This window comes from Nelumbo nucifera, chromosome 3, assembly GCF_055504915.1.
Source record: "Nelumbo nucifera cultivar China Antique chromosome 3, China Antique-T2T, whole genome shotgun sequence".
Taxonomy (NCBI): Eukaryota; Viridiplantae; Streptophyta; class Magnoliopsida; order Proteales; family Nelumbonaceae; genus Nelumbo; species Nelumbo nucifera.
The window spans coordinates 86796539-86823619 of record NC_142651.1 but is presented as its reverse complement, the minus strand read 5'-3'; the positions used below and the strand labels follow the sequence as shown (position 1 = coordinate 86823619).

Genomic DNA, 27081 nt, shown 5'->3' with positions numbered 1-27081 from the left:
TGCTAACTCTATCAAGGGATGTGTGGGTGGATGACTTCATAGCTTCTCCATATGCCAAATTTATTCAGGAAAAAGAAAAAGAGAGCTGGGAAACTACCATCCAAGAGAGTATGTATTGACTTGGCGATTGTGGGAAGGGAAAGACAAGACCTTCTACAGTTTTATGAAGGTAAGCATCATTGAAATTCATTGACCCCGAAACTACTTGTGTTTAGATTTATTTCATTTTATTTGTGCCATTACTATGCACCAATAGGGGCCAATGGGCCATTACATAGTCTAATGGTTAGATCTTGGGCTGCCAAGCATGAGAACATGGATTCAAGTCAGAGAGGCCACCTTGTGCCAAAAAATGCCAAAGTTGATGGTGATGGTGATGGTGATGTTGGTGTTGATGGTGATCATGTTGATTTCAAAATATAGTGGTTATATTTTCTGCAACTTTACAGTTATCAATATCATTGTATTAATGTTTCTACTTGTGCCTTCCAAATAAGTAATGCTCCTTTAACTCATCTTTGATGGCCATGATTAGGAATGCTAGCATGCTTTGGCACCACTTCAGAAGAAGTGTGCTCATGTTGTCTTCTTCAGATGTGGGTGGAGAATCAAGGCAACCATGTAGGAAAGAAAATTGTTTAATGTTTGAGGATCTACAACACCTTGGTCCAATTTCCATGAATAAATTTTTATCTAAATTCCTAAACTTCCTACTTTAGAGATATTAGTTTTATTGCGGTATATATATAAAAGCCGAAAAGAGATTGGAGCTAAATCTTGAAAGGTAAGAAGGAACTGTAGAGAACACTGATGTGGGCCCCACTGCAGTGGTCCCCACTGTGTTTGTAGGACAGCATGTGTAGTTATTTGTTTCAGTTATAGTAGTGTCAGTTTGAGTCAGTTTGTTAATTCAGTTGTTATTTATTTCAGCTTTATTTACTTTATTTATTATGTAAGTACTAAGGGCAGATGTGTCCTTTCCATTGTGTACTAAACATAACCTATAAATAATAAGAAAGTGGCGGTGGTAGATCTGTTAGAATCTGTTCCTCTTTTCAACCACTTGTGTTCTCTTGTTCCTCTTCTATTCTCTCTTCTTTCTCTCACTTTTCTTCTATTTTGTAAACCTAAAACCTATTAGGATTCAAGACTGATTACAGTCTTGATCTTCTACTTGGTATCAGAGCCTATCTAGGGCTTCTCATGTGTGTCTAGTCCAGCCGACCACATGAGAACTAGCTAGGGCTGGAAGTTTTGAAGAAGTATTCGGTGGCTGAATCTTGGAGATTACCAGAAGAGGTTCGCAGCAGTTGAAGACTTGTCGTGGCTTGCAAAGAGTTGGTAATCAGGAAGAAGCAGCGAAGGTTAGGGTTCAGGTAACCCTAGAAGATAGTAAACCGAAAGTACATAAGTAAGTTTTTTTTTATTGAGTTTTAGAGACTGCAATCAGTTGAGATAGGTTAAACCTGTCTAGAAGGAGGGGCCGAACTGTGTTCCAGTTTGTTTCTAGGTTTTGACTTGTCGAACTGTGTTTAAGTTCGTTTCTAGGGTTTCACTGTTGGGCCTAACCCCCCCTCTCAGAGGTGATTAGTTTTTAGGGTTTCATATTGCCCTACGATAAGTCCCACTTGTGCGGACTGTTTGGAGAGTGCAATTGCGCACTTATTTCAGACCTACAGTTGAAACCCTAATTTTGCTCTCGCAGCAGTGGGCCCCACAGTAGTGATTTCAGAAAATAGCATCTCAGATTGATAGGCTGTTTGGTACTGTGCATGCCGATTGATTTTAGATCAGATTTGAGTTGATTTCTTGCATATACTATGATAGGCGATTGTTTTCAGATTAGATTTCGGATAAGATCATATCAGATCAGATCAGTTTTGTGTTGGTTTCAGATCAGATTTCAGACCTGCTTGTTTTACTCTGTTTCCTGGTACAACAGTAGTGGCTCTAACAGTTTGTAGCCACTGATTTTTGATCAAAGATGGAGTTTAAGGGTCAGGGAGAAAGTAGTTTTGGAAACAACGGTTTTGGTGGTGTATCTGAAACCAGGTTTCAGATTACAACTATGAGATTTGATGGGTCAAATTACTTGGAGTGGGCTCAATCAGCTATGATGGCTATTGGAGGAAGGGGAAAACTGGGTTACCTCTTGGGAGATGTGAAAGAACCTTCCAAGGAGGACCCAACATACACCAAGTGGGTTCAAGAGAATTATTTGGTTATGGCATGGCTGTGTAATTCTATGCAACCACATATCAGTCGAAATTTCTTGTGGGCAAAGACAACCAAAGAGATATGGGATGTTGTGAAAGAAACCTATTCCCAACCCCTTAATGTTGCCAGAGCCTATGAACTGAAGTGTGAGGTGAACAATCTTAAACAAGGAGAGAAGCCAGTTTCTGTCTACTTCTCTACCTTGAAATCCTTGTGGCATGAGATTGACCATCTAGAGACCCTTGAGTGGGAGAGTTTCAAAGATGCACAGACTCACAGAAAGCAAGTCGAGACGAATAGGGTATTTGAGTTTCTAGCTGGTTTGAATTCAGATTATGACATTGTGCGACAACAGATATTGACAAGAGATAGTGTGACCCTTTCTCAAGCATACTCCCTGGTGGTGCATAGTGAAGAGACCAGGAGGAAAGTCATGATGCAGCCTCAACCCTCTTTCCCAGCCTTGACAACTATTAAACCTAAGCCAGGGGGTGACTTAGAAAGGGACCGGAAGAAGGAAGATAAACGGGATCTGGTATGTGAACATTGCAAGAAACCCAAGCACACAAAAGATACTTGTTGGAAGCTATATCCTCACTTGGTCCCAGCAAAACTAAGAAATAAGAAGGATAATGCTCATGTGGCCGTGAACACTGATTCAACATCCTCATCAGGTACATACCTAGAGACTTTAGCTGCTGTTCGGGCTACCCTCATACAGTTGGAAAAGGAAGTTGGGAGTTCAGCTCAGCCATCTCAGTCACCATCAGCTCCTGCCACATCTGCATTTGCACATTCAGGTACTCGAGCCTCAGCTTACTATGCTTCAGCTCCAGGTAATACTGACCACTGCTGGGTAATAGATTTAGGTGCATCTGACCATATGACTAGCTTGCCATCTTTGTTCACTTCTTATCACTTGTCCTCTGGCCGAGATAGAGTGTCCATTGCTGATGGCTCTCTTGTTCCCATTTCGGGCAAGGGGGACATCAAGTTGTCGGATACTATCTTTTTATCTTCTGTCTTGCATGTTCCTAAACTTGATACTAACCTGCTTTCAGTTAGTAGTATTACCAAACACATGAACTGTTCAGTAACCTTTTCCCTAACCGATGTGTTTTTCAGGATTTGGAGACGAGGAAGGTGATTGAGACTGGCCGTGAGACGAACGGGATCTATTTGCTTGGAGAGAATATTAGCATACTTGAAGAGATGCCCGAGTAGAAGTATACTGCTCAATAACAATAATCACATGAGGGTGGAAGTCTATACAGATGCCGATTGGGCTGGGAGTGTTGATGACAGAAGGTCTACCTCTAGATATTGTGCCCTTGTGGGAGGTAACCTTGTCTCTTGGAGGAGTAAGAAGTAGAGTGTTGTTTCCCGCTCCAGTGCTGAAGCGGAATACAGGTCAATGGCTAATGGAGTGGCTGAAATCTTATGGCTGAGGTCACTACTTGAAGAGTTGGGTATTGACTATGAAAAGCCCTTAATGCTCTATTGTGATAATCAGGCAGCTATTAATGTAGCCCACAACCCAGTGTAGCATGACAGAACTAAACACATCGAAGTTGATCGACATTTTGTGCGAGAAAGGGTCACATCACAAGAAGTGTGTCTTCCGTACATCATATCTAATATGCAGCTCGCGGATATCCTCACCAAGGCTGTACCAAGGAAGAAATTAGAGACAGACCTATCCAAGTTGGGAATGATAGATATCTACTCCCAACTTGAGGGGGAGTGTAGAGAACATTGATGTGGGCTCCACTGTAGTGGTTCCCACTGTGTTCGTAGGACAGCATGTGTAGTTATTTGTTTCAGTTATAGTAGTGTCAGTTTGTTAATTCAGTTATTTATTTCAGCTTTATTTACTTTATTTATTATGTAAGTACTAAGGGCAGATGTGTCCTTTCCATTGTGTACTAAATATAACCTATAAATAATAAGAAAGTGGCGGTGGTAGATTTGTTAGAATCTGTTCCTTTTTTCAACCACTTGTGTTCTCTTGTTCCTCTTCTATTCTCTCTTCTTTCTCTCACTTTTCTTCTATTTTGTAAACCTAAAACCTATTAGGGTTCAAGACTGATTACAGTCTTGATCTTCTACTAGAACTAACAAAACATTTCAAAGGTTTCAACTGATGGTGCCAACTAGCTTAGGGACTATTTGATAGTTGCTGAATTGGTTGTACTGAATTACTTTTTTTTTTCCATTTTTTGAACTGAATTATTTATTGTTTTGTACTTTAGATGGTGAATGCTTGTTTCAAAGTAAAAGGGGTGGTGAACACTATGAAAGGGCCCAACATATAACCAAAACTGTTGGATAGTGTACTTTTATAAACTTCCACTAAACTGTTGGATTATCTACCTGAAACATTTTGGGTTGATCAATACAAATTGTTGTTTCTACTTGAAATGTCAATTTTGATGTTTCAACAATGTCAATGATCAATCTGACACATGCATTTTTCTATTTGAAGTGATTTTTCATATGTGATGTGACGACATACATATTTCTCACCAATTTATATTAATCAACCTAAACGTTTCAGGTAAAAATAGCAATGGTAGCAAACACAACCTGAAATGATCTAGAGGATGCTTTTTCTAACATGCTTAATGGTGATGTCAATTTTTAGGGAAGTGTTTCTCATATGTTTGCTCCTTACCTCGTGATGCCTTGTATATATTCTGAGGACAGAGGACCGGCCCATAGATAGGTTTGAGCCCCCATAATCTGCCACCTATCCCTTCTTTTGAGTAGAGGGACCAGCATTCCATGTTTATTCTCTAAATTCTAATAGATCTTATTACTGGAAGGGTAGATTTGAAAAAGGACTTATACTTAGCTAGGATTGGATGGTAATAGGAAGCAACTTCTTCATAATTCAATACTTGAGTTCTTAGGATTTTATATAACATATTCTTATCTTACTAGGATAATTTCTCTTTGCAGGGTTTGCATCTGGACAACATTCTTGTTGTTTTCTCTGCATTGCCATCACTAAATTTGGAAGGATTGCATGGGGCGTTTTGACATGTTAATATTATAGTTGTTCTTTTAATCCAAGAGGCCATCAAGGATCGCATTATATTTTGCATAGGTAAATATTTATTTTTTATACATATTTTTATCGATATCTCATTTATTTTACATTTCCTAACAATTTATATGTTATAATTTGCAGGTTTAACATTATGTCAAGTGGATTTGCATTGGAAGATGTGCTACATTATATGACATTGAATGTTTTTGAAGCCCTTGTGTTTTTCTATATGTCAATTGGATATTGTATTTATTCATCAAAAAAATTTGGATATTGTATTTGGACATTATAGTAATTAATTTTGTAAATTAATAAATTTTGCTTTAAATTACATTTTTTATTTAAGTTGTTTATAATATATCAATTGGCATGAGTTTTGTATTAAACATGTATTAAAGTGATTAATGTTGGAATTACAGTGTAGATGAAATTAACCTAGTATAAAAATAAAAAAAGAAATATCAAAGCCGACGGTCATCCAACCATTTGTTTAGCCATAAAAAAAAGACCTAAGGCAGCGGTCATATTGGGATCTAAGCTGGCGGTTTAGACCGCCACCAAAAGATTTAAGGTGGCAGTGGCTTAGGGGGCCGACTTCTGACCGCCGTCTTAAATCAAGGGTGGCGGTCTAAAGGCTTAAGCCGGCGGGCTTTTGACCATTTTTCTTGTGACAATTAGATTCATGTTTCTTGGCCTAAATTCTTTACCCACCTTTGTCCAAAAGGATGTGGCAATCCTTGCTCATTTTTCAGCATAACTAGGCATAACTATGATGTGTCTCTTATGGGGAATGCCCTAACATACTTTTGTCCATTTGATGACACCAAACTCAGGTTAAGGTCCTTCTAGGAAACGCCCTAGCATGAAGCATGAAAAGACAATTTAGGATCCACGACCATAAGGGTTTAGCAAAAGTTTTAATACTAATGCAACCCTCTTTAGGTTATCAAAAATATTTTCCCATTCCACTCATTTCACACAACCCAACAAATTAAAAGGGGAACATGGGCCATAAGATAGTATCCCCACTTGCTACCAAATTTTATAGGAAAAAAAGAATCAAATCTCACATTGATAGAGAGAATAATTAGGAGAACTAAAACCATGAATGGTAAAACTCCCAAAGAAAAGAGATGACAAGATAAATTGGAAGAAATGGTGAATTGACTTCCTCCCCACAATCTTATGCATAGTGGAGAGTGTAATAATTGTGGAGTTGCATCCCCCTCATTATAAAGGTGATCCATATGCACTTTATCAAGGAATATGAGAACATGAAAGCCACTAAAGGTGATCCATATGCATTTTATCAAGGAATATGAGAACATGAAAGCCACTAAAGGTGATCCATATGCACTTTATAAAGGTGGAGGGTAATAATGTTGAATGGTCGGCCCGTTCTGACAAAAAAAAATGGTCAAAACTGTTCGAATGGTTTGAAGGGTTAACCACCCGGGTCAGCAGATTCTTGACCAAAATCAATGGTATTTGTACTTAATAGATTCTTTACATTGAATATTGAGATCCATTTGGTATTTGTACTTAATAGAGCACTAGTAACTAAGCATGTGTATTGTATACAAGAAAATTTTCTTCATAGTAATTATTCGAATTTTAGATATATCATAGTTATGATAGAAATTGAAAATTTACAAAAGTAATAATTAATATTATTAAAAATAAATTTAAATGCTTGTAGTAAATATGCATCTGCATTGCACGTGAAAATCTTAAATTATAGGGTAAATTACAAAGACCCCACTGTATTATGGGGTTTGTGACAAAAACCCCCATGTACTTTGTTTTGCGACAAAGACCCCCTTGTAGTTTGATCGTGAGACAAAGACCCCCTTTGACCGTTAACTCAGATAACGGAATGCGTTAAATTGCCAAAATACCCCACTAAACTTCTATTTTCTTTTTTTGCCCTTTTTCTCTTAAAACCTATTTAACCTATTGTTTTCCCTTTCTTCTCTTCTTTTCCCCTCCGTCACCATCCTCTCTCATTCTTTCTCTATCCCAACTCTCCGAAATTCTGTCTTCTCTTTTCCATGGGACACAAGTGATGATTTCATCAACTTTGAGTATCATCTATGCAGCTTCAGTTGCAGAAAGTAGCACAACCTATTTGACTTTGAATGACTCTGAGATTCCAAGTTTCCCCATGTCTTCTACTGCCCCTGAGAGGATGTCGATTCCAGCAGTACACCCCTCCTTGTGATGCTCTACACGAAGCTGAGAAATCAATTCCGCACTGTCCAAACTTGCATTATCTGCAATAGTTGTAGGGATGGCCTGTAAGGCCCGTGAGAATGCCTCAATTGCATGAGACTTCTTTCCTGGAGTCCTGCGGGCCAATTCATCAACTTCCTTTGCCATCACCATCTCAGGTGCCACCCTCCTCCAAGTAAAACTCTGTTGTCGACAATAGTTTGAGAGAGTACACACAGGGCATCATGTAGAGACCTTTCAGCCTCATCAAGCACATGAAAACTAGCACCTCTTAATACTATGGTGCAAGCTTGACCCATTTCAACCCCAGAGAAGTGAGTTAATTTGTCTTCATCAATCATGATTTCCTAAATGAACTTACAGTACCCAAGCTTAACCGACTCTGGATTATCAAAGGTCGATGCAATCTCACCACCAGTTACCAAAGCAAGACACTCAATTCCATCAAAATCAGCATGCTCAATCGACAAAATTCCCACATCTGCAAATAGTTCTTTAGGGAAATTGTAAATCAATTGTCTATTCACAAAGCAATTGATCCCATGCGCTATAATCTTCTGCACCTTCCCTTTCATTTTCTCTTTCTCTGCCCCTTCAATCTGTGCAACCTGTGGCATAGAATCAACATGAACACATGCCCCATAGATCTTTACTTTGTTAGTGCCCTGTTATGGTCCCGCGCATAGGATCTCGTCACGGGTTGGTCCACGGTGAGAAAGCCCTGCTTTCCCTTGAGTCCTTCCTTGCGTGCAGACCCTATTGCGAAAACTGAATGGGTGATTTGTTCAAGAGACCACCCGAACTCTCCGAATGGGTGATTTGTCCAAGAGACCACCCGAACTCTCCTTACTCTTTTCTTGACTGGAAAACTGAATGCTTTATTTCAACTCGTAGCTCCTTAAATAGGAGATTACAGAAGGGAATTCCTTGTTGGATTCGGCTAGGCTAGGGTAATCCAATTCAAGCTAAAACTCCTAATTACCTACTCAAACTAAAACTCCTAATGGTAACACAACTCTTACTTAAGAAGATAAAATAAGATAAGGATAACATAAGATAAGGGATAAGGATAAGGGATGAGGAATGGTGTAGCTGGCGGCGAGTTGGCGGGCAGAGCTGATGTGGTAAGATAAGTGTGGGCCCACCCTGATGAGCTGTCATGTGGGCCCCGCCCTATTGCTGCTGCCGGGCGGTGCGCGCGTCTCGCAGTGCTGCTTCCGTGAGGAGCGTGCTGCTGCCTAGTGCTGCTGTCATGCAGTGCGTGCTGCGCACTGCCGGGCGGTGCGTGTTGCTATGCGCGCTACCGGGCGGTGCATTTTGCTGTGCGCGCTGCTGGGCGGTGCGTGCTGCTGGGCGGCCCGCTGTGCGTGCTGCTGGGCGGCCCGCTGTGCGTGCTGCTGCCTATGACTGCACCGCAGTGCGCTGCCGGTCGGTGTGTCCATAACATCACACCCCTCCTGGACTACGAGCTTGTCCTCAAGCTCGAATTCCGGATATGTGGCTTGGAACTCTACGAATGGATCAAACGGCTGCACACTATTTCTCAGTCCACCAACAGTATGAACAACAGGGGCTGTCCCATAGCTCAGTGCATAAGGCTGGTTCCATTCTTTTGCATCAATCCCATTCACGATGCCCTTCAGCTTCCAATCACACTCATTTATTATTTGATGCAGACCCCAGCCTCCTTCTTTAGTTTTCAGCCCCCAAGCGTAACCATGGCTTACAGTGACTACACGATCTGCTGCTTTCAGGCCAGCTGCAAGGACCTTGAAGTGTTCCCCACCACCTGGGTCATGTAGTTTGAAGTAGTTTTGTGGAAGATCCACATAACGAAAATCGCATACTGGACCACAACCCTGGTGTGCTATGTTGTGGATCACAGGAACGCACCGGGTATACTTACAAAAGAGAACCTCAAGAGCAGCCTTACAAAAGAGAACCATGCGTTTTAAAATATCTCCTCGGCCTCCCCCACATATATTTTTCTCAATATTGTGGAACATGGGGCTGTCCATGAACACAAAATCCATGCCATCACTATAAGCTTGAAAAGTTACCTCCATATCCTGCCCATCCACCTTATATCTCTTGCGCACTCCTGCTTCTTGGACTTCTGCATAGTTACCATACAATGGTGCCACAATCCTAACTCTATGTCCACGCCGAGCCAAGGCCTTCAGTAAAGCTCCAGCAACATCGCCAAGCCCACCTGTCTTTGACAAAGGAGCGCATTCTACAGGTACCAATATAATGTTCGTGACATTGTCCCCGACCAAAGGAGGAGACTTTACAGTTTCATCCTCCGTGCCCTGATCCTTGGGAATAACTGTGGCTGTAGGGGCAGCGATCTGCTATTCATTGGATGCCTCTGCCCAGTCCGGACGATGACTGTTTGTGTTGGCGATTCCCTCAGAACTCATTTCCTTGTTGGAGAGGAATGCTTCCAGGTGGCGTCGCAGCTCCTGGGCGTCTTCCTTGACTTCACGAACCTCCATGCTGGTTTCTGCTAGCCTATGTTCCAACTCGTTGACCTTGGATGATAGCTACTCCATATCGCCCGTGATGTTTGGCTTTGATACCAAATGTTATGGTCCTGCGCGTAGAATCTCGTCACGGGTTGGTCCATGGTGAGAAAGCCCTGCTTTCCCTTGCGGCCTCCCTTGCGTGCAGACCCTATTGCGAAAACTGAATGGGTGATTTGTCCAAGAGACCACCCGAACTCTCTGAATGGGTGATTTGTCCAAGAGACCACCCGAACTCTCTGAATGGGTGATTTGTCCAAGAGACCACCTGAACTCTCCTTACTCTTTTCTTGACTAGAAAACTGAATGCTTTATTTCAACTCGTAGCTCCTTAAATAGGAGGTTACAGAAGGGAATTCCTTGTTGGATTCGGCTAGGCTAGGGTAATCCAACTCAAGCTAAAACTCCTAATTACCTACTCAAACTAAAACTCCTAATGGTAACACAACTCTTACTTAAGAAGATAAAATAAGATAAGGATAAGATAAGATAAGGGATGAGGAATGGTGTAGCTAGCGGTGAGTTGGCCGGTAGAGCTGATGTGGTAAGATAAGTGTGGGTCCATCCTGATGAGCTGTCATGTGGGCCCCGCCCTACTGCTGCTGTCGGGTGGTGTGCGCGTCTCGTAGTGCTGCTTCCGTGAGGAGCGTGCTGCTACCTAGTGCTGCTGCCGTGCAGTGCGTGCTGCGTGCTGCCGGGCGGTGCGTGCTACTGTGCGCGTTGCCGGGCTGCTGTGCATGCTGCTGCCTATGACTGCGCCGCAGTGCGCTGCCGGTCGGTGTGTCCATAGCATGCCCATTGTAGTGTTTGCTACCAAAATCTTAGCAATTTTTATGCATTTTGGTTGAAGGCATTATTTATGACTACAATTTTAACAGGTTAGAAATGAAAAGTTATTGGGCAGCTCCAATTTATGGCGAGAAGGGAGAGTGTACGGGTTGAATGGGGTTGGGGGTAAATAGGGGTCAAAAGATTGGCGAATTCATGCCGAGTGGCAAGGAATGGACCCTAGAGGCCCTAAAATGCGCCACGTGCGACTGTCACAGGAACTTCCACCGGAAAGAGATGAATGGGGAGCCCCAATCAGGGGGGAATTGTTATTACTACCATAATAAGAACCACAACGGCAGCAGAAGTAGGATCTCACCTCCCCAACCCCAACTACCTCCTCCACCTCTTCAACAACACCAAAAATTTCAACTAGGGTTACCTACCAGTCCGTCATCGGGATCAATTCCTCCCATGATGATGGCCTTCGGAGGTGGTGGTGGAATTGGTGGCGGAGCAACTAAGTCGTCAAGCGAGGACCTCAATGCGTACCAGTCCAATGCACCTGGGGGAGCAACACAGCTTCCACAACCATTGTCTCTATCAAAGAAGAAAGACAAGGTGTTGGAGAGGAACGGAAAATAGTTACTCTCTCTCCATCTACAAGGAATAGAAAATAGAGGAAATTGGGAAGAAGGAGAGGAGAGAAAGGGGAAGGGGAAGAAGAGAGACCGGGAGAGAGAGAGAGAAAGAGGACTTCGGAAGTCCGCCGCCGCTGCAACAACTACCATTGCTACTATTTGTATATCCTGAGGTCAGGGAAGATGAATAGTGTTTTTTTCCGAATAGGTATTACAAGAGTAGTATGGGGATTAAAGAATATTGTAATGGTGGATTTTAACGGAAGGCTAACGGAAGGGGGTCTTTGTCTTACGATCAAAGTACAAGGGAGGTCTTTGTTGTAAAACAAAGTACATGGGGCCTTTGTAATTTACCCTAAATTATAATAACAATTATTATTATTATTATTAAATTTTTTATTCCATTTCTGTCATAAATAAACATAATTTTATTTTAATAATTATTTTTATTTAATATGATGAATATATAACATTAGAAATTCTCCCAAATGTTTTTGACAAAATTCTATACTTTTTCATGTTTTGTGTTCTATATTTTTTAAATATTTATTAGTCAATTATGGCATCATGAATTTCTTTGAAAAGTTGGACCATTAATACACCATCCAAATAAAAAAATAGCTTTGATTTTGGATTACTTTTAAATTATATATTTCATCTACATTATATAAATAATTTTGACTTATCGCACTTAATTTTTGTTTCACATAATTAATATATATTTTTTATATATTTTCTTTTGATTACTTGTACTTTTTAATTTTTTAAAGATTTATTATTTAACAATCATGTCATTGATTAATCTGTTTGACCCAAACAATTAACCCACCACCCAAAAAGGCAAATATTTTCATTTTTAGGTTGACATTAAATTTTGTATTACATTTCCATCATTAATAAAATTATTTTCTATGTATAATACTTATTTTGTTCAATATAATGAATGTATATTATTAAATATGTACCCGATCTTTTATTTTTTATAAATATATAACATTAGATATGTATTCAAAATTTTCTCTATTTTTTTTATTTTTGTGATTCTTTGAATTTTCTATTTTTTTAAAAAAAAATATTATTTGACTATGACATCATTTCATTTCTAAGTTGATTTTAAATTTGGAATTTCATTTTCATCATTAATAAAACTCTTCTTACATTTCGTACTTATTTTTGTTTAGTATAATGAATATACAATAATATTAGAGATATGCCCAATTTCATTTTTTATATTATATATTTTATTTATTTTAATTTTTTATTATTTAATTATGGCATTATTTATTAACTGATTTGACCCCAAATGGTTGAATTGCTTACCACCACCAAGACGGAACAAAATAGTATTGTTTTCGAATTAATTGCCAAAATATTTAATTTATTTTTGTACCATTAAAATTAATGTTGTAGATTTAATTAGTAAAATTTAATGACGAGAAAATATATATCTTAAATATAGGATTTAAAAAGGGAATATACCTTAAATATGAGATTTAATGAGAGAGTATAGGAAAGTAGTTTTATTTCCAATTGGTTTTAAATTTTGTATTCCATTTTCATCATTAATAAAAACATTTTTTATTAATCATACTTATTATTGTTCTAAATAGACTTGTTCATGGGCCGAGCCGACCCGACCCGACCCCCAGACGGGCTTGCATAGGCTTTTCGGCCCGCGGGCTTAACCTCGCGCCAAAAAGCCCGACCCGCATAAAATTCGAGCCGGGCTCGGGCTTTGCCAAAATAGCCCGACCCGAGCCCAGCCCGGCCCGACTTATAGTTAAATCTAAGTAAACCCGGCCCGACCTATAGAAACCTAATGTGATGTCCATTTGAATAATTTTTTTGATTTGAGAAGGTTGTTGATTCACTTGTAGGCCCATTGTTCATTTAAATTGGGGAAAAAAACATATGAATTAAAATAGATAATGTCTATTTGAATAGGGAAAATTTTGAATTTCTTTTATTAGGTCGGGCTTTGGGCTTTTTATCAGGGCCGGGCTCGGGCCCAAGTTGTAGGCTCGTTGGTCGGGCCGGGCTCGGGCTCGGGCCTAACATTTTTTTGTTAATAAAGAGTCAAAGCCCGGCCCAAGCCCGGCCCGGTCCGGCCCATGAACAAGTCTAGTTCTAAATGAAGGACATATGATGTTAAAAATTTTTTCAATTTTTTTTTAATTCCTAAATTTTTACATTTTATCTATATTTAAATTTTATTATTTAATTGTGACAACATAAATTTTTATTTTAACAATTAATTTTATTTAATATGATTAATATAGAACATTAGAAATGTTCTCAGGTGTTTTTAACAAAATTCTACACTTTTTTCATTTTTTGTGTTCTATCTTTTTTAAATATTTATTATTCAATTATGACATCATGAGTTTCTTTGAAAAGTTGAACCATTGATCGACCAACTATCTAAATATGAAAATAGCTTTGCTTTCGGATCAATTTTAAATTATATATTTCATCTACATTATATAAATAATTTTTACTTATACCACTTAAATTTTTGTTTGACATAATTAATATATTCTTTTGATTACTTGTATTTTTTTATTTTTTTTTAATTATTATTTAACTATCATGTCATCGATTAATCCATTTGACCTAAACCACAAACCCACCACCCAAAAGGAAAAATAGTTTGATTTCTAGGTTGATATTAAATTTTGTTTTGCATTTCCATCATTGATAAAATTATTTGTTATGTATTATACTTATTTTTGTTCAATATAATGAATGTACAATATTCAATATGTACCCAATATTTTATTTTTTAGAAATATATAACATTAGATATATGTCCAATTTTTTCTCTATTTTTTATATTTGTGATTCTTTGCATTTTCTATTTTTAAAAATTTTATTATTTGACTATAACATCATTTCATTTCTAGGTTGATTTTATATTTGGAATTTCATTTTCATCATTAATAAAAATACTTCTTACATTTTTATAATTAGTTTTGTTTAGTATAATGAATATACAATATTAGAGATATGCCTAATTTTTTTTGTATTATATATTTTATTTATTTTAACTTATTATTATTTAATTATGGCATTATTTATTAACCCATTTGACCCCAAATGGTTGAATTGCTTACCCACCACCGGGAGGGAAGAAAATAGTTTTGTTTTCAAATTAATTTATAAAATATTTATTTTTATACTATTAAAATTAATGTTGTCTTTAATCAGTAGAATTTAATGATAAAAAATATATCTTAAATATAGGGTTTAATGAGAAAATATATATCCAATTAATTTTAAATTTTACATTAAATTTCCATCATTAATAAAAACATTTCTTATTCATCATACTTATTATTGTTTAACATGTCAAATATATGATGCTAAAATGTTCCTAACTATTTTTAATTTTTATATCTTTTGCATTTTATCTATTTTGAATTTTATTATTTAATTGTGGCAATATGCATTGGCCCATTTGACCCAAAATGGTTTAATTTCTTACCACCACTTAGATGAAAACACTATTTTTTCTAGGTAGATTTTAAAAGTATAAGTTTTTATGTTATTGGAATTATTAATTTATTATGTATGGATTTAATTAATAGAACTTAATGATGAGAAGAAACAAAAATGTTTTAAATAGGGGATTTATGAAGGTGAATGTAAGTTAATTCCTTGAATGTTGGATTTAATGAGAGGTAATTGAATGCATTGAATATCTTAAAATTACCTATTTACAACTCATTTAATATCAATAACCAATTACTCTATTTGCCCTCAGTTTTTATCAATAAATTTAAATATAAAGGGATAACTTTTGTCCTTAAAAAATTCCAGAAATAGCCTTGAGGCTATTTGTACTTTTTAAAGTAGTATATATTAATATTGCTAGTTGCTAACTTTCTTTTTAGGCATCAAGATATATGGAGATATCTATCTTAAGAAACCCGAATTCAAGGACCCTCTTTTCTATTAATTTGAAAAGGGAAAGTTTCTTAAAGCATCCCTATGGTTTAGGAAATTGACTAACTATACCTTTACTATTTACATATTATCTTAAAGTACCATTAAGTTTTTTGACAATTGATTAAAACCTCCCTTGCTAGCTGTTAACTTTCTGTCACACTCCATTCACATTTGACATCACGTGACTGATATATTTTTAAAAATTCCTAAATTTATGGTTATGATGTCAAACTGTAAATAGCAAGGAAAACCCACTTTTAAGTCTACTCCATATTCATCTTCGTCTCCATCTCCATCTCATCAATGCATACATCCATGCTGTTCTTCCCACACAGTCATGGCTGATGACTCATGTAGGTAGAAATAACCTAAACTTGTACTCTTGAGTGAGGGATAAACAGTAGACATACAGTCTTGCTGAATGCATTAGTTTTCTTGAATTTCTTTTCGGTTCTTCAAGATGGATTTTCTTGGATTGACGGGGTGGAGGTGATCAGGTGACAAAATATCAGAAATTCAGAATATAGAACTACTGGGCGTTTGTGTGATCAGGTGACAAAATTTCCTAAATCTTAAAGAATACATTAAAAAATTTTCCCACTTGAAAATCCGGTCCCATTGAAACACCCTGTGATGTCAGCACAACCCTCAATCCAGGTTAGCTAACGCCTCAGCTGGTCCCAGTCATGGCTGCAATATACACCCTTCTTCTTATTGAAGGACTGACACATGGAAATTGTGGTCCTCTAGTTGTATCTGGTTGTTCTTGTATGTGGAATAAGGAAAAACCGGGAGAAAACAGGTAGTTTGAAAGAGGGAAGGATCAAGAATTGGTACTCTTTTGGCTTTATAATTAACCCATTAGCTACAATTCTGATGATCAATTCATTGAATTAAGGCTTAGTTCGCTTTTTGGTAAGTTATTTATCTTGGTAAATGCACTTATCCAAGTGCTTTATAGGAAAGAGTTATCCAGGTAAGTGCATTTATCCACATTCTTTTATTTCCTATGTAAATAAGGCAATGATTATTTTAGTCATAAAAATTCATTATTATAAGGGGCATTTTTGTCCCATTCAAGTATTGGCAACTTTCTCCCAAGGTGGGAAAGTTATTTACCCACATAAGAAATAAACTTTCTCTGATCCCCACATAAATCTGAAAAAAAAAACATGGAATTCTTGGTCAATGGGAATCAAAATCCCATTGACCAACTTTCCCCCTTTCAAAATCCAGAAAAAGAATGCCCCCTAAATAAACATAACCATGATTTGATAAAATTGGATCAGTCGATTGAATTAAATACCCGTACGGTACCCAACCCCACTTTGTATTTTGTAGGTACATTAACCCAAATAAATTTTACATTGGAACAGGGATCAAGTCCCACTCGGATCCAGTAAAATGAAAGTCCAATGCTTATGCCATTTCTCTTGTGGTTCCATTATAGAAACATGACCTAGGTTGGATTTGTAAAATGATCCATCAGTAAGCATGGAGCAGATCGAATCAACAGCCTGATTGATCAATTCTCATGGTCTTGATTTATATAAAGCTTCCCCTTTTTACTTCACATATGTTGGATCAAATTGGGTTTCCTGCCCACTACTATGGAAGTTTGGCTTCAGTCAGGGTAAAGCTTGATCGAGCAGCTTTTACTGTCTTGTATTGAGAATATTTTCGTACTTGTGTGCTTTATTTTATGGAGAGATAATTCTAATAGAAGATTGGAAAAGACTGTTAGAATGGTGTGAGCATAGATTTGCCCTGATAAAAGCCGATCTGGAGCCACACATTGCCATCTTGTCCCATAAAATGTGCAGGTACAGTGTACTGAAGATGGTGCAGGTAGAGAAAGTGAATAGGAAATCTAAACCTGTGTTGAGTGTGCTATAACAAAAAGAAGACAACCTCCTTTTGTTAATTCCATTTATAAAAAGGTACGTTGAGAGAGAGAATGGTTCATTTGGGCATAGATAAGCAAAGTCACCATTAAATGGAAGATGGGTAATTGAGCATTTAACGTTTGTTCCCATGCAATCTACCAAACACTAACAAATTTGTATAATCTTTTGCGTCCATTGAATATATATATATATATATATATATATATATATATACATATATTGTACAAAACCGGGTCAGGTCTGAATTAGTTTGATACTGGGTAAAACCAGTTTCGAACCAATAATATAATTGGGACAATAGATTAGGAACCGGAATCAACCCATCAATATTGATCGTGGAACCAAAACTAGTTCAATCCGTTCAGTTTCATTGGGTCAGACCCTATCCAATGACGGCCCTAGTATTTATGTATTGTGCATATTTGCATTTGTATCACAAACAAATGCAGCCAAAAGAATAATCATACATATTGATGAACTCCTTATTCAAACATTTTACATTACAATGCAAAGTAGTTTTTCTAATAAACAACTATTTCCTTTTTGAGGTACATGTGTTTGAGATCAAGGAGGGAGTATGCGGAAACCAGCTCCTTTCTACTTGTTGCCATTCCTAGTTACGGACACTCAAATTTTCTCATTTTGAACAAGGTATCAACCGGTTGATTGGTAATGTTTCCTGTTGGTGTAGAGGAGATTTGGGATCGAATCCTACCTGTGCCTCCGTCCCCCAGTTGTTTAGCTTCTTTAGCAAGAAAAAGGGTAAAATATAAAAACCTCCCCTAAAATCTCCAACATCATAAAAATCTCCCTTGAGGTTTCACTTTCATAAAAACCTCCCCTTACAGTTTCTAGTAATCAAGACTTAAAAGTTATGAAATTACCCTTACAAGTTTCAACCTATTAGGGAATCTTTCAATATAATTTAAAATGCTAGATTTGCCTTCTAAATTTCACTAGACCTAATATTTTTATAGAGTGAAATTATTTTATTCTTTTCAATCTAACCGAGAGATCTTTTCTAGTTAAAAATAAAAAAAAAAATTGGGGGTATTTTAGTAAACTTTCATGTAAATTGATAAATGTAAGGGTAAAATGGGTATTGAAAAAATAATTGATGAAGGCAAATTTGGCCCTCTAGTGAAAAGCGCACCATGTGGCGATACCAAAATTGTCGCATGACACCACAGCATCACGTAGGTGATGACTTGTCTCAGCCAAAATGACAAATACCTACTTAGAACCACGTCGAATGTGCTTCTCATGCCCTAAGGGCGCTTCGTCACCACCTCACCATGGCCAACCTATAGACACCTCGTCAAGATTAGGACGACCACCCTAGGACCGAACTTGAGACCTTGGCACGAATGGAGACCTCCTGCCGAGGTCTCACCAACCCGACTGAGGTCCAAGTAGCAACTTGCATGACATGGTGGTCAACCTGCTTACACCTCTGCCGACTTGACAGTGACCTAGTTGGCTATCTACCTTCAATGACCTGATAGAAACCCAGCTGGCAACCAACCTTCGTCGACCTAACAGAGACTCAGGTGGTGACCTACCTCCGTCAACCTGACAGAGTCCCAGGTGGCGACCTACCTCCGTCGACCTGACAGAGACCTAGTTAGCGACCTACCTCCATTGAGCTGACGGAGACTCAGTTGGCAACCTACCTCCGTTGACCTAACAGATACTCAATTGGTGACCTACCTCCGTTGACCTGACGGCGTAAGATCTCGATAGGACTAGGTCAATAGAAGAGGCAACCTACCTCTACAGACCTAACGAAGACACAAGTGGCGACCTCATCACGATTGAGCTAGGGACATTGGCATTAGGGGCAACCTCCCATGAGACCCTTCTGACCTAACTGGAACCCAGTTGGTGACCTGCTTGACATGCCGGGAAAACTCCTCTTTAAGCATGCTATTGTCTCTGACTTCCTCGGGATCACGACACCACGTCAGAAGAGCCGGTTATTACCCCGCCCGCTTCAGGCGCGATTGGATAAGCACTACCCACTTATGCGAAGTCCACCTCTAGGTGTGAAAGCACCTCCGAACTAGACGGATCGGAGATCCCGGACGCGCTTCGTGAGCCTCATGACAGCTTGCCTATATGAAGGCATCCCCTTCCTCAGTTAGAAGACTTACTCAGTTCGGCACCCAAGCTGTCCACCAACAGGGATCACTAGACTACACATTATCAATTGGCACCGTCTGTGGGGACACAATACACAAAAGCTAAGTTCTCATCCATTCTTTGAGCTTCAAGTAGTGTAATCCTCAAGCAACAACAACAATGTTTGGATTGAAGGAACCCCCACAGGGGGCAGAATTAGAATGATCGGCCCAGACAGAATCTCCCAGCCCTGACTGTGAAGCCACCCCCGTGGGTCGATCCCTCCATGCTCCCTGCAAGAGTTGATGGCAGCAAATTGTGGAGCCGCCCCACAGGTTGGGCCCTTCATGGTTCCCATGGATGTTGACGGCCAACAAACTGTAGAGCTACCCCGTAGGTAAGCCCTGTATGGTTCCCGTAAGAATTAACGACCAATATACCATGGAGCCACCCTTGCAGGTTGAATCCTCCATGGTTCCCGTGGGTGTTAACGGCCAACAGACTATGGAGCCGCCCCCACAGGTTGAGCCCTCCATGGTTCCTGTGGGTGTTGAAGGGTTAGCCCTGTATGGTTCCCGTAAGAGTTGACAACCAACAGACTGTGGGGCCGCCTCAGTACGTTGAGCCCTCCATGGTTCCCATGGGTGCTTACGGGTTATCCCTATATGGTTCTGTGAGAGTTGACGACTAACAGACTATGGAGCTGCCCTCACAGGTTGAGCCCTCCATGGTTCCCGTTGGTGTTGACGTTCAACAGACTGTGGAGTAACCCCATAGGTTAGCCCTGTATGGTTCCCGTGGGAGCTGACGACCAACAGACTGTGAAGCCACTCCCATAGGTTAACCCTATACAGTTCCCATGGGAGTTGATGACCAACAGACTGTGGAGCCACCCTTACAGGTCAGCCCTGCCGAGGTGATGAGGTGTGTGCAGGCCGAGGTGCTGAGAGCAAATTAGCCTGTTAATATTTCGGCATGGTCAGGTCGGCATAAGGGTCGACCAAATTCTATCGACTTGATTGAGATCCGCTTTGGTGACTTGGATGAGCTGACACGCGATACACGCACTTCAACAAAAATCTACAAATGGGAAGCTAGACTACATTTAGCATTAAGGCTCCCTCAAGCCAATCAATTCGAAACACGATGACAATAGATGACCAACCCGCACTAAGCGCACGTTGGCTCACTCAAACATGCAATGTTGTCCTTGTCCTTGTTGACAGCACCCTCATTGGCATCATTCTTGTTGCCCTCTCCACTATCCTCCACTTTGATTTTGGGTTCTGCATTGACCTTGTCAACTACCTACTCAAGGACTTGCTTGAGGGACACCACATAGAAATTTCTGAGTGGAGCAACCTAAGGAAGCATGGCATAGTTTGAAGCCCTTCTTGAGGGCAGGCATGACAAACTCCACTCTTGAGGTACACAGGCAAATGAGGGAACTCCTCAGTGGCTACATCCCTAGCTCGACGAATGTCCTCGGAGTGCCCGTTGTGCCTCTCCTTGTGTTGATGAGTTCGCTCTTGCACCTAGTGGTCAAGATGGCGATGTTCTGCCTAGTACCGCATTTAGCCCTTAGACTCTTCTAGCTCAAGCTAGAAAAATGGGTTGGCGCAAAAAAAAGGAAAAAAAAAAACAACTGAACTATCACTTTGGGCTAGAGACGTGCAGTGAACTACTCCCTTCATCGATTTGACCTCAACTCAGGAGTGGGGGGGGGGACAACTAATGAGGGCAGATTTGGCCCTCTAGTGACAACGCACCATGTGGCAATCCCAGAATCGTCGCATGACACCCCAACATCACGTAAGCGATGACTTGCCTTAGCCAAAATGACGGAGACCTACTTGGAACCACGTCGGATGCGCCTTGCATGCCCTGAGGGCACTTCGTCACCACCTTGCCATGGCCGACCTATAAACACCTCATCAGGATCAGGATGACCACCTTAGGACCGAGTTTGAGACCTCCGCACGAAGGGAGACCTCCCGTCAAGGTCTCACCGGCTAGACTGAGGTCCAGGTAGCAACTTGCATGACATGGTGGTCAACCTATCTACACTTCCACCAACTTGACAGAGATCCAGTTGGCAACCTACCTCCGCCAACCTAATGGTATAAGATCTCGATAGAAATTGGTCGACAGAAGAGGCAACCTACCTCCACCTACCTAACAGAGACTCAAGTGATGACTACCTTCGTCAACCTAACAGAGACCCAGCAGGGGACCTACCTCCCGCTAACCTGACGGAGACTCAGTTGGTGACCTACCTCCGTCGACCTAAAGGCATAAGATCTTGACGGGACTAGGTCGGTAGAAGAGGCAACCTACCTCTGTTGACCTAACGGAGAGTCAGGTGGCAACCTCACCACGATCGAGCTAAGGACCTCGGCATTAGGGCCGACCTAACTGGGACCCAATTGGTGACCTGCCTGACGTGCCAGGCAACATCCTCCTTAAGCGGGCTATCATCTCTAACTTCCCTGGGATCACAATCAGGGGTGGAGCCAAGGGGACCCAGGGTAGCCATGGCCCCCCCTATGGTCCAGAATTCTTCACTTGGAAATAAAGGTTTCCATGTAAATTTCCCCCCTCCCAAACTCTCCACCCCAATGGTTGCCCCCCCCTATGGGCCCATCCATACTTATTCCCCCTTCCCCCATTTCACTTCTGGTTTTGGTCCCCCTCACAAAAAATTTTTAGCTCCGCCCCTGATCACGACGCCACATCGGAAGAGCCACTTATCACCTTGTCCGCTTCGAGCGTGACTGGATAAGCACTACCCACTTATGCAGAGTCCACCTCCAAGCGTTAAACCACCTCCGAACCATACGGGCCAGAGATCTTGGACGCGCTTCGTGAGCCTCACGACAGCTTGATTGTCCCCTTCCTCAGAAAAGATACACATGATTTATCTCTCATAGTTCACTAGCTCTCTAGCTCTCTCGCCTTTTAGCTCTCTCAAAACTCTTTGCTGACTTAAGCATTGGAATGCCCACCTAGGGTCAAGCAACCTGAACACACTGGCATCCAAGCTATCCGCCAACAGGGATCACCAGATCGTGCATTATCACTAATGCATTAGAATAACATTTTGTGTGCATGACAATAAAGAAAAGGGAGGTAACTATAGGTTTTTTCAATACTATAAGGAAGGTTTTTGTGAAAATGAAACCATAAGGCTCCGTTTGCTTTGTGGAATGGGGATGAAAAAATATTCCCTTTTTTCATATTTGTTTTGAGGGAAAGAGTGGGATGGGGTGAGAAAAAGGTAGGATGCTAGATCCCAAAATCAAGGATTCGGGGTTGCACGGTTTTGGTGCGACCCTAGTGGAAAAATTTGAGAAAATTCGAGTTTTCATCTCCCTCCTCCCTCCCTCCTCTCGTAAATGATGACGTCGAAGGTCCACGCGCATTAACAGCAACACAGTCCTTACTCCAAAACGCATGCTACCTACCGCTAGTGTAAACCAGAGAAATCTGCCAGCGACCACGCCGAATATTCCAAAAAGTTTCTGCAAAATGAATTTAGCAGAAACTAGAGAAGTCAATGCTGAGAGTCCCATATGCATCTTCTCCGGCAAGTTGAAATCCTCAGAAACTATGAAGACACCAATTTTTTCTTTCCAAGTCGGAAATGATACGAACATGTTGAAATCCTCAGAAAATGCCAGAATTATCATAATTTCCCATAAATATCAACAAGTTCAATCTCCAAAATTCAACTGGAGCATGCGTTCTGGAGCAAGAAGGTAAACAAAATGCAACTAGTGGGTCCATATGAACGAGCTTTCTATTTTCCATTGAAACAGACGTTGAAGAAAACCTCTTAAGTGATTAGAAAGGAAGAAAAAATCTTGCGAGCATTGACAAGCTAGAACTAATTATTAGACGAGGATACTCAACCGAGCTAGACGGAACGACAAAGCTAAGAAACAAGGAGAGACACACTCAACCTTTCTTGGTTCTGTTCTGCATGTATCTCAAAAGAGAACAAGTGCATCGTTTAATGGGGCGGTGTACATCATGTCCGAGGCCGGCAACGGGGATGCACAGGTCACACCAGTACCGGCCGTTGACGGTTTGAGGGAAGGCTAGACACCATTGACGAGACTGAATTTAGATGAGGTGGAAGAATTTTTTATCCCTGAGTTTAAGCATGGGTTGTTGATGTATAGGTCGAGGAAACAGAGAGGCGGAAATGAGAAGAAGAAGAAGAAATGAAGAAGAAGACAAAGAGAGGAGAAAGAGAGTGCGAGAGGTGAGAGATGAAGGGGTAGTCATCGCCTCTGTTCGTCTGAAGAGGAAGGTGAACAATACCATTTCCATCCCCTTTAAAACTTTCCCATCCCATTCCAATACAACCAAACAATGGAAACTTCAATTTTTACACTTTCCTATCGCATCCCATCCCATCTTTTCCCATCCCACCCAAATCTTCCTATATAAATCAAATGGAGGCTGAGGCTTTTGTGATTAGGATTTTAAATTTTACCCTAAAAAAACTTCTAATTTTGAAAGAAAATCCTTATACTTATATCTTTATCTCTCCTCGGACTCCGAGGCCCAATCTAGGCACCATGTTTTCAGTCCAATTATATCCCTCTCTTTATGGTCAATTGCACGTGCAACACGCACGTTCCATGTGACTACTATGATAAAAATAGACCCCATGACATTGACCATTTGCCTTTGCCCTACTTGAGGAGATCACCATTCACCCATCTACATGGCCCGAGTAAAGTTGAAGATAAACGTGCAATCCAAAATTTTGTTCCAGTGTCGGCCAATGGCCCTAACCCTATTCTCGCAATGTAATTCACTTACAAAAACAAGGTCAATTAGGTCATTTCATAATAACAACGTAAGTCAACGGCCACGTTTACATGCAACTAAGCAAGGACGATGGGAGTTGGAAGTTGGAACATTCAAATAACTCGTTCCTTCTTTATGGAAATTTGATAAGCACAGAATATCCATGTTGAAAAGACAAATAAACCACTGTTTCCAACCATAAATTAAAACAATGTAAGGGTAGTTCTGTCATACATGGTTCTTTTCCCCTAGTTGTTAGGGCCTTGGTGACGTTAGGTTTTGCAAGGACGATGGAGGTTGGATGTTGGAACATTGAAACTGGTTTTGATAAGCACAGAATATCCACGTTGAAAAGACAAATAAACCCCTGTTTAGTGTTTGTAACGATAAACTAAAACATATAAGGGTAGTCTTGTAATATGTGGTTTTTTCCTCCCCCTATTAGGGACGTTAGGGTTACGTGTGTCTTATCCAAAAAATAGGATGTGCCTTAATCACTTTCTCTTTATCAACTCCAAATCCAACCCAAACAGTCTTATCAAATAACACAAAAGAATTACAACAAATCAACAAGGGCAATTAAATAATTTCAACTAACCCGAAGATCTATAAGAGGCTCCCTCTGCATCCAGCCAGCATCCCACCTCAGGGCTCAGTCTCAGACCCGTATTTCCTTCTTGCTTTCTTCTTCTTCAGTCCATTCTGCATCCCACCTCAGGGCTCAGTCTCAGACCCGTATTTCGTTCTTGCTTTCTTCTTCTTCTTCAGTCCATTCTATTTCTGCCTTATCCTAACTAAGCCTTAGCGACCAGCTCAGACAGCAGCAATGGCGAGTCAAGCGATTGCGAATTACAGAGAGAAGGCGGAGATCTACCATGGAGATTCTCTCTGCAAGGAAAAATCGCTGCAGCTTCTGGAGGAGATATCGCTGCCCAAGGGTCTGTTGCCGCTGGACGGCATGGAGGAAGTGGGCTACAACAGGGAAGCCGGGTTCGTCTGGCTGAAGCAGAGGAAAGGAACGCAGCACACCTTCAAGCGCATCGGGAAACAGGTCTCGTACGCGAATGAGATCACCGCCTTCGTGGAGAACCACCGGATGAAGAAGCTGACCGGGGTCAAGAGTAAGGAACTCCTGATTTGGGTTACCCTGTCGGATATCTACATCGACGACCCCGCTTCCGGTAAGATCTCGTTCAAAACGCCGGCCGGAATCTCTCGTTCGTTCCCCGTCTCTGCTTTCGAGCTTGAAGAAGAAGCAAATAAAAAGGAAGAATCGGCCAAGAATTGAACTCAGTGTTTCTTTTTGAGTGTCTCTTTTTCTTTTTGCTCTTTTTCCTTCTCTTTCGGGGAGGTGGGGGGCCGTGTTTGGGTAGCCCAAAATAATCTGTTTGTTCATTAGAAAGGAAATACATGTAATAGCTTTCTCTACCTAGATTTAGTATTCGAAGTCTCTTACTCTTTTTATATCTCTCACCAAACAGAGACTTGATATGGAAGGTCAAAGGTCATGTGTGAGTGTGGACTTTGATGGTCCTAAGCTGGATCATTAGGGCCCACCAGGCAATGGACCCCAAATCCCAATTAACAGAGTGAATTAATTGATGGGTGCAACCCCTGTTGTGGTCAGCATATCTGGACCTTGTTTGGGAATTCTTATTTTTAAGCATTTATAGAAAAAAGCGCTTAATTTTTAGTTAGGACCACACCAATAACCACTTACATTACATGCATCTAGAAAATGTGGGGAAATTTAGGAACGGTTATTTTTTTAAGAGAGGATGAGAAAATGAAAAAAAAAAAACGAAAAGAGAGGATACTTAACCTAGTTGAATGGTTCGAGTTGTAATTTCGCCACTAGTCTTTGGAGAAGATAATTGAGAAGAAATTATCGAAACTAGGGCTGGCTTGAAGAACAACATGAAAAAAAAAAAAACTTTACCTGGTTGATCATTTAAGTATGAAAAAACGAAAAAAAAAAAAACAAAAAGAGATGATACCCTATTTGGTTGACCGGTCGACTGCAGTTCCACGCACTGTTGGTCTTTGGAGAAGATAATAAAAAAGAAACTAATGAAGAGCCAAACCTTTTTTTTTCGTCAATTGAAGGGCATAATTGGCATTTATTTAATTGGGGAGTATTTTGGAATCAAAATTTCAAATAAGTGCTTATTATATAAGAACTTAAAAAAAAAAGCTAGAATTTTGGGCTTCTTCAATAAGAATTTGTTTTTAAAATAAGCACTTATTTCGAACTTATTTCCTAAATGCCAATAAGTTCTTATTGATGTAGTCCCGGCCAAAATAAGTGTAACCCCAAACTTGGCCTAAGTCCGATTGAACAAGTGTTTTTTTTTAAACAAGTCTATTTTGAATAAACTCAAAATTTTGGCACTTTGAAGTGCTTTTTGGAAAAGAAAGAAAACGCTTATTGTGTTTCTGCCCCTCTTAACCTATCATGTAATTTTCAAAATACCTAATTACTCTGAAAAGCAAATTTTCACCAAGACTCATAATCATTTATTAGGAAAGCACTCCCAAACAGGAGCTAAAGATGAGTTATGATTTATGATGGATAACCGGAAGATGAAACTGAATCTTTATTGGTCCAAAGTAAAGTGCAAATGCTGAACCAACTACTACCTCTCATGAATTCGTGTAGTACAAATCAAATTTGCACTCCAAGCAAAACTAACAAAGACTATAGACGATGGTCAGATTTGTGTTCCTAGATACTCGTTCATGAATTTAATGCTTTGTCCTCGGAAAATATAAAAATAAATAAATGGGACAAATGTGTGACCCAGAAATTGTGGGAAATGCCAAGATTCAAGGGGAAGTGTTTCATTATA

At 40.0% G+C, this 27081-nt stretch overlaps 1 protein-coding gene and 1 pseudogene across 1 annotated transcript; one reads left to right on the top strand and one right to left on the bottom strand.

Annotated features, from left to right (window-relative positions):
* Window positions 1-3392: 3392 nt before the first annotated feature.
* On the bottom strand, window positions 3393-23100 carry LOC104591121 (T-complex protein 1 subunit beta-like; annotated as a pseudogene).
* Window positions 23101-25058: 1958 nt separating this feature from the next.
* On the top strand, window positions 25059-25520 carry LOC104613500 (uncharacterized). The gene has a single exon (XM_010281333.3). It carries the CDS (start codon window positions 25059-25061, stop codon window positions 25518-25520), a length of 462 nt encoding a protein of 153 aa, XP_010279635.1.
* The last annotated feature ends 1561 nt before the right edge of the window (window positions 25521-27081 follow it).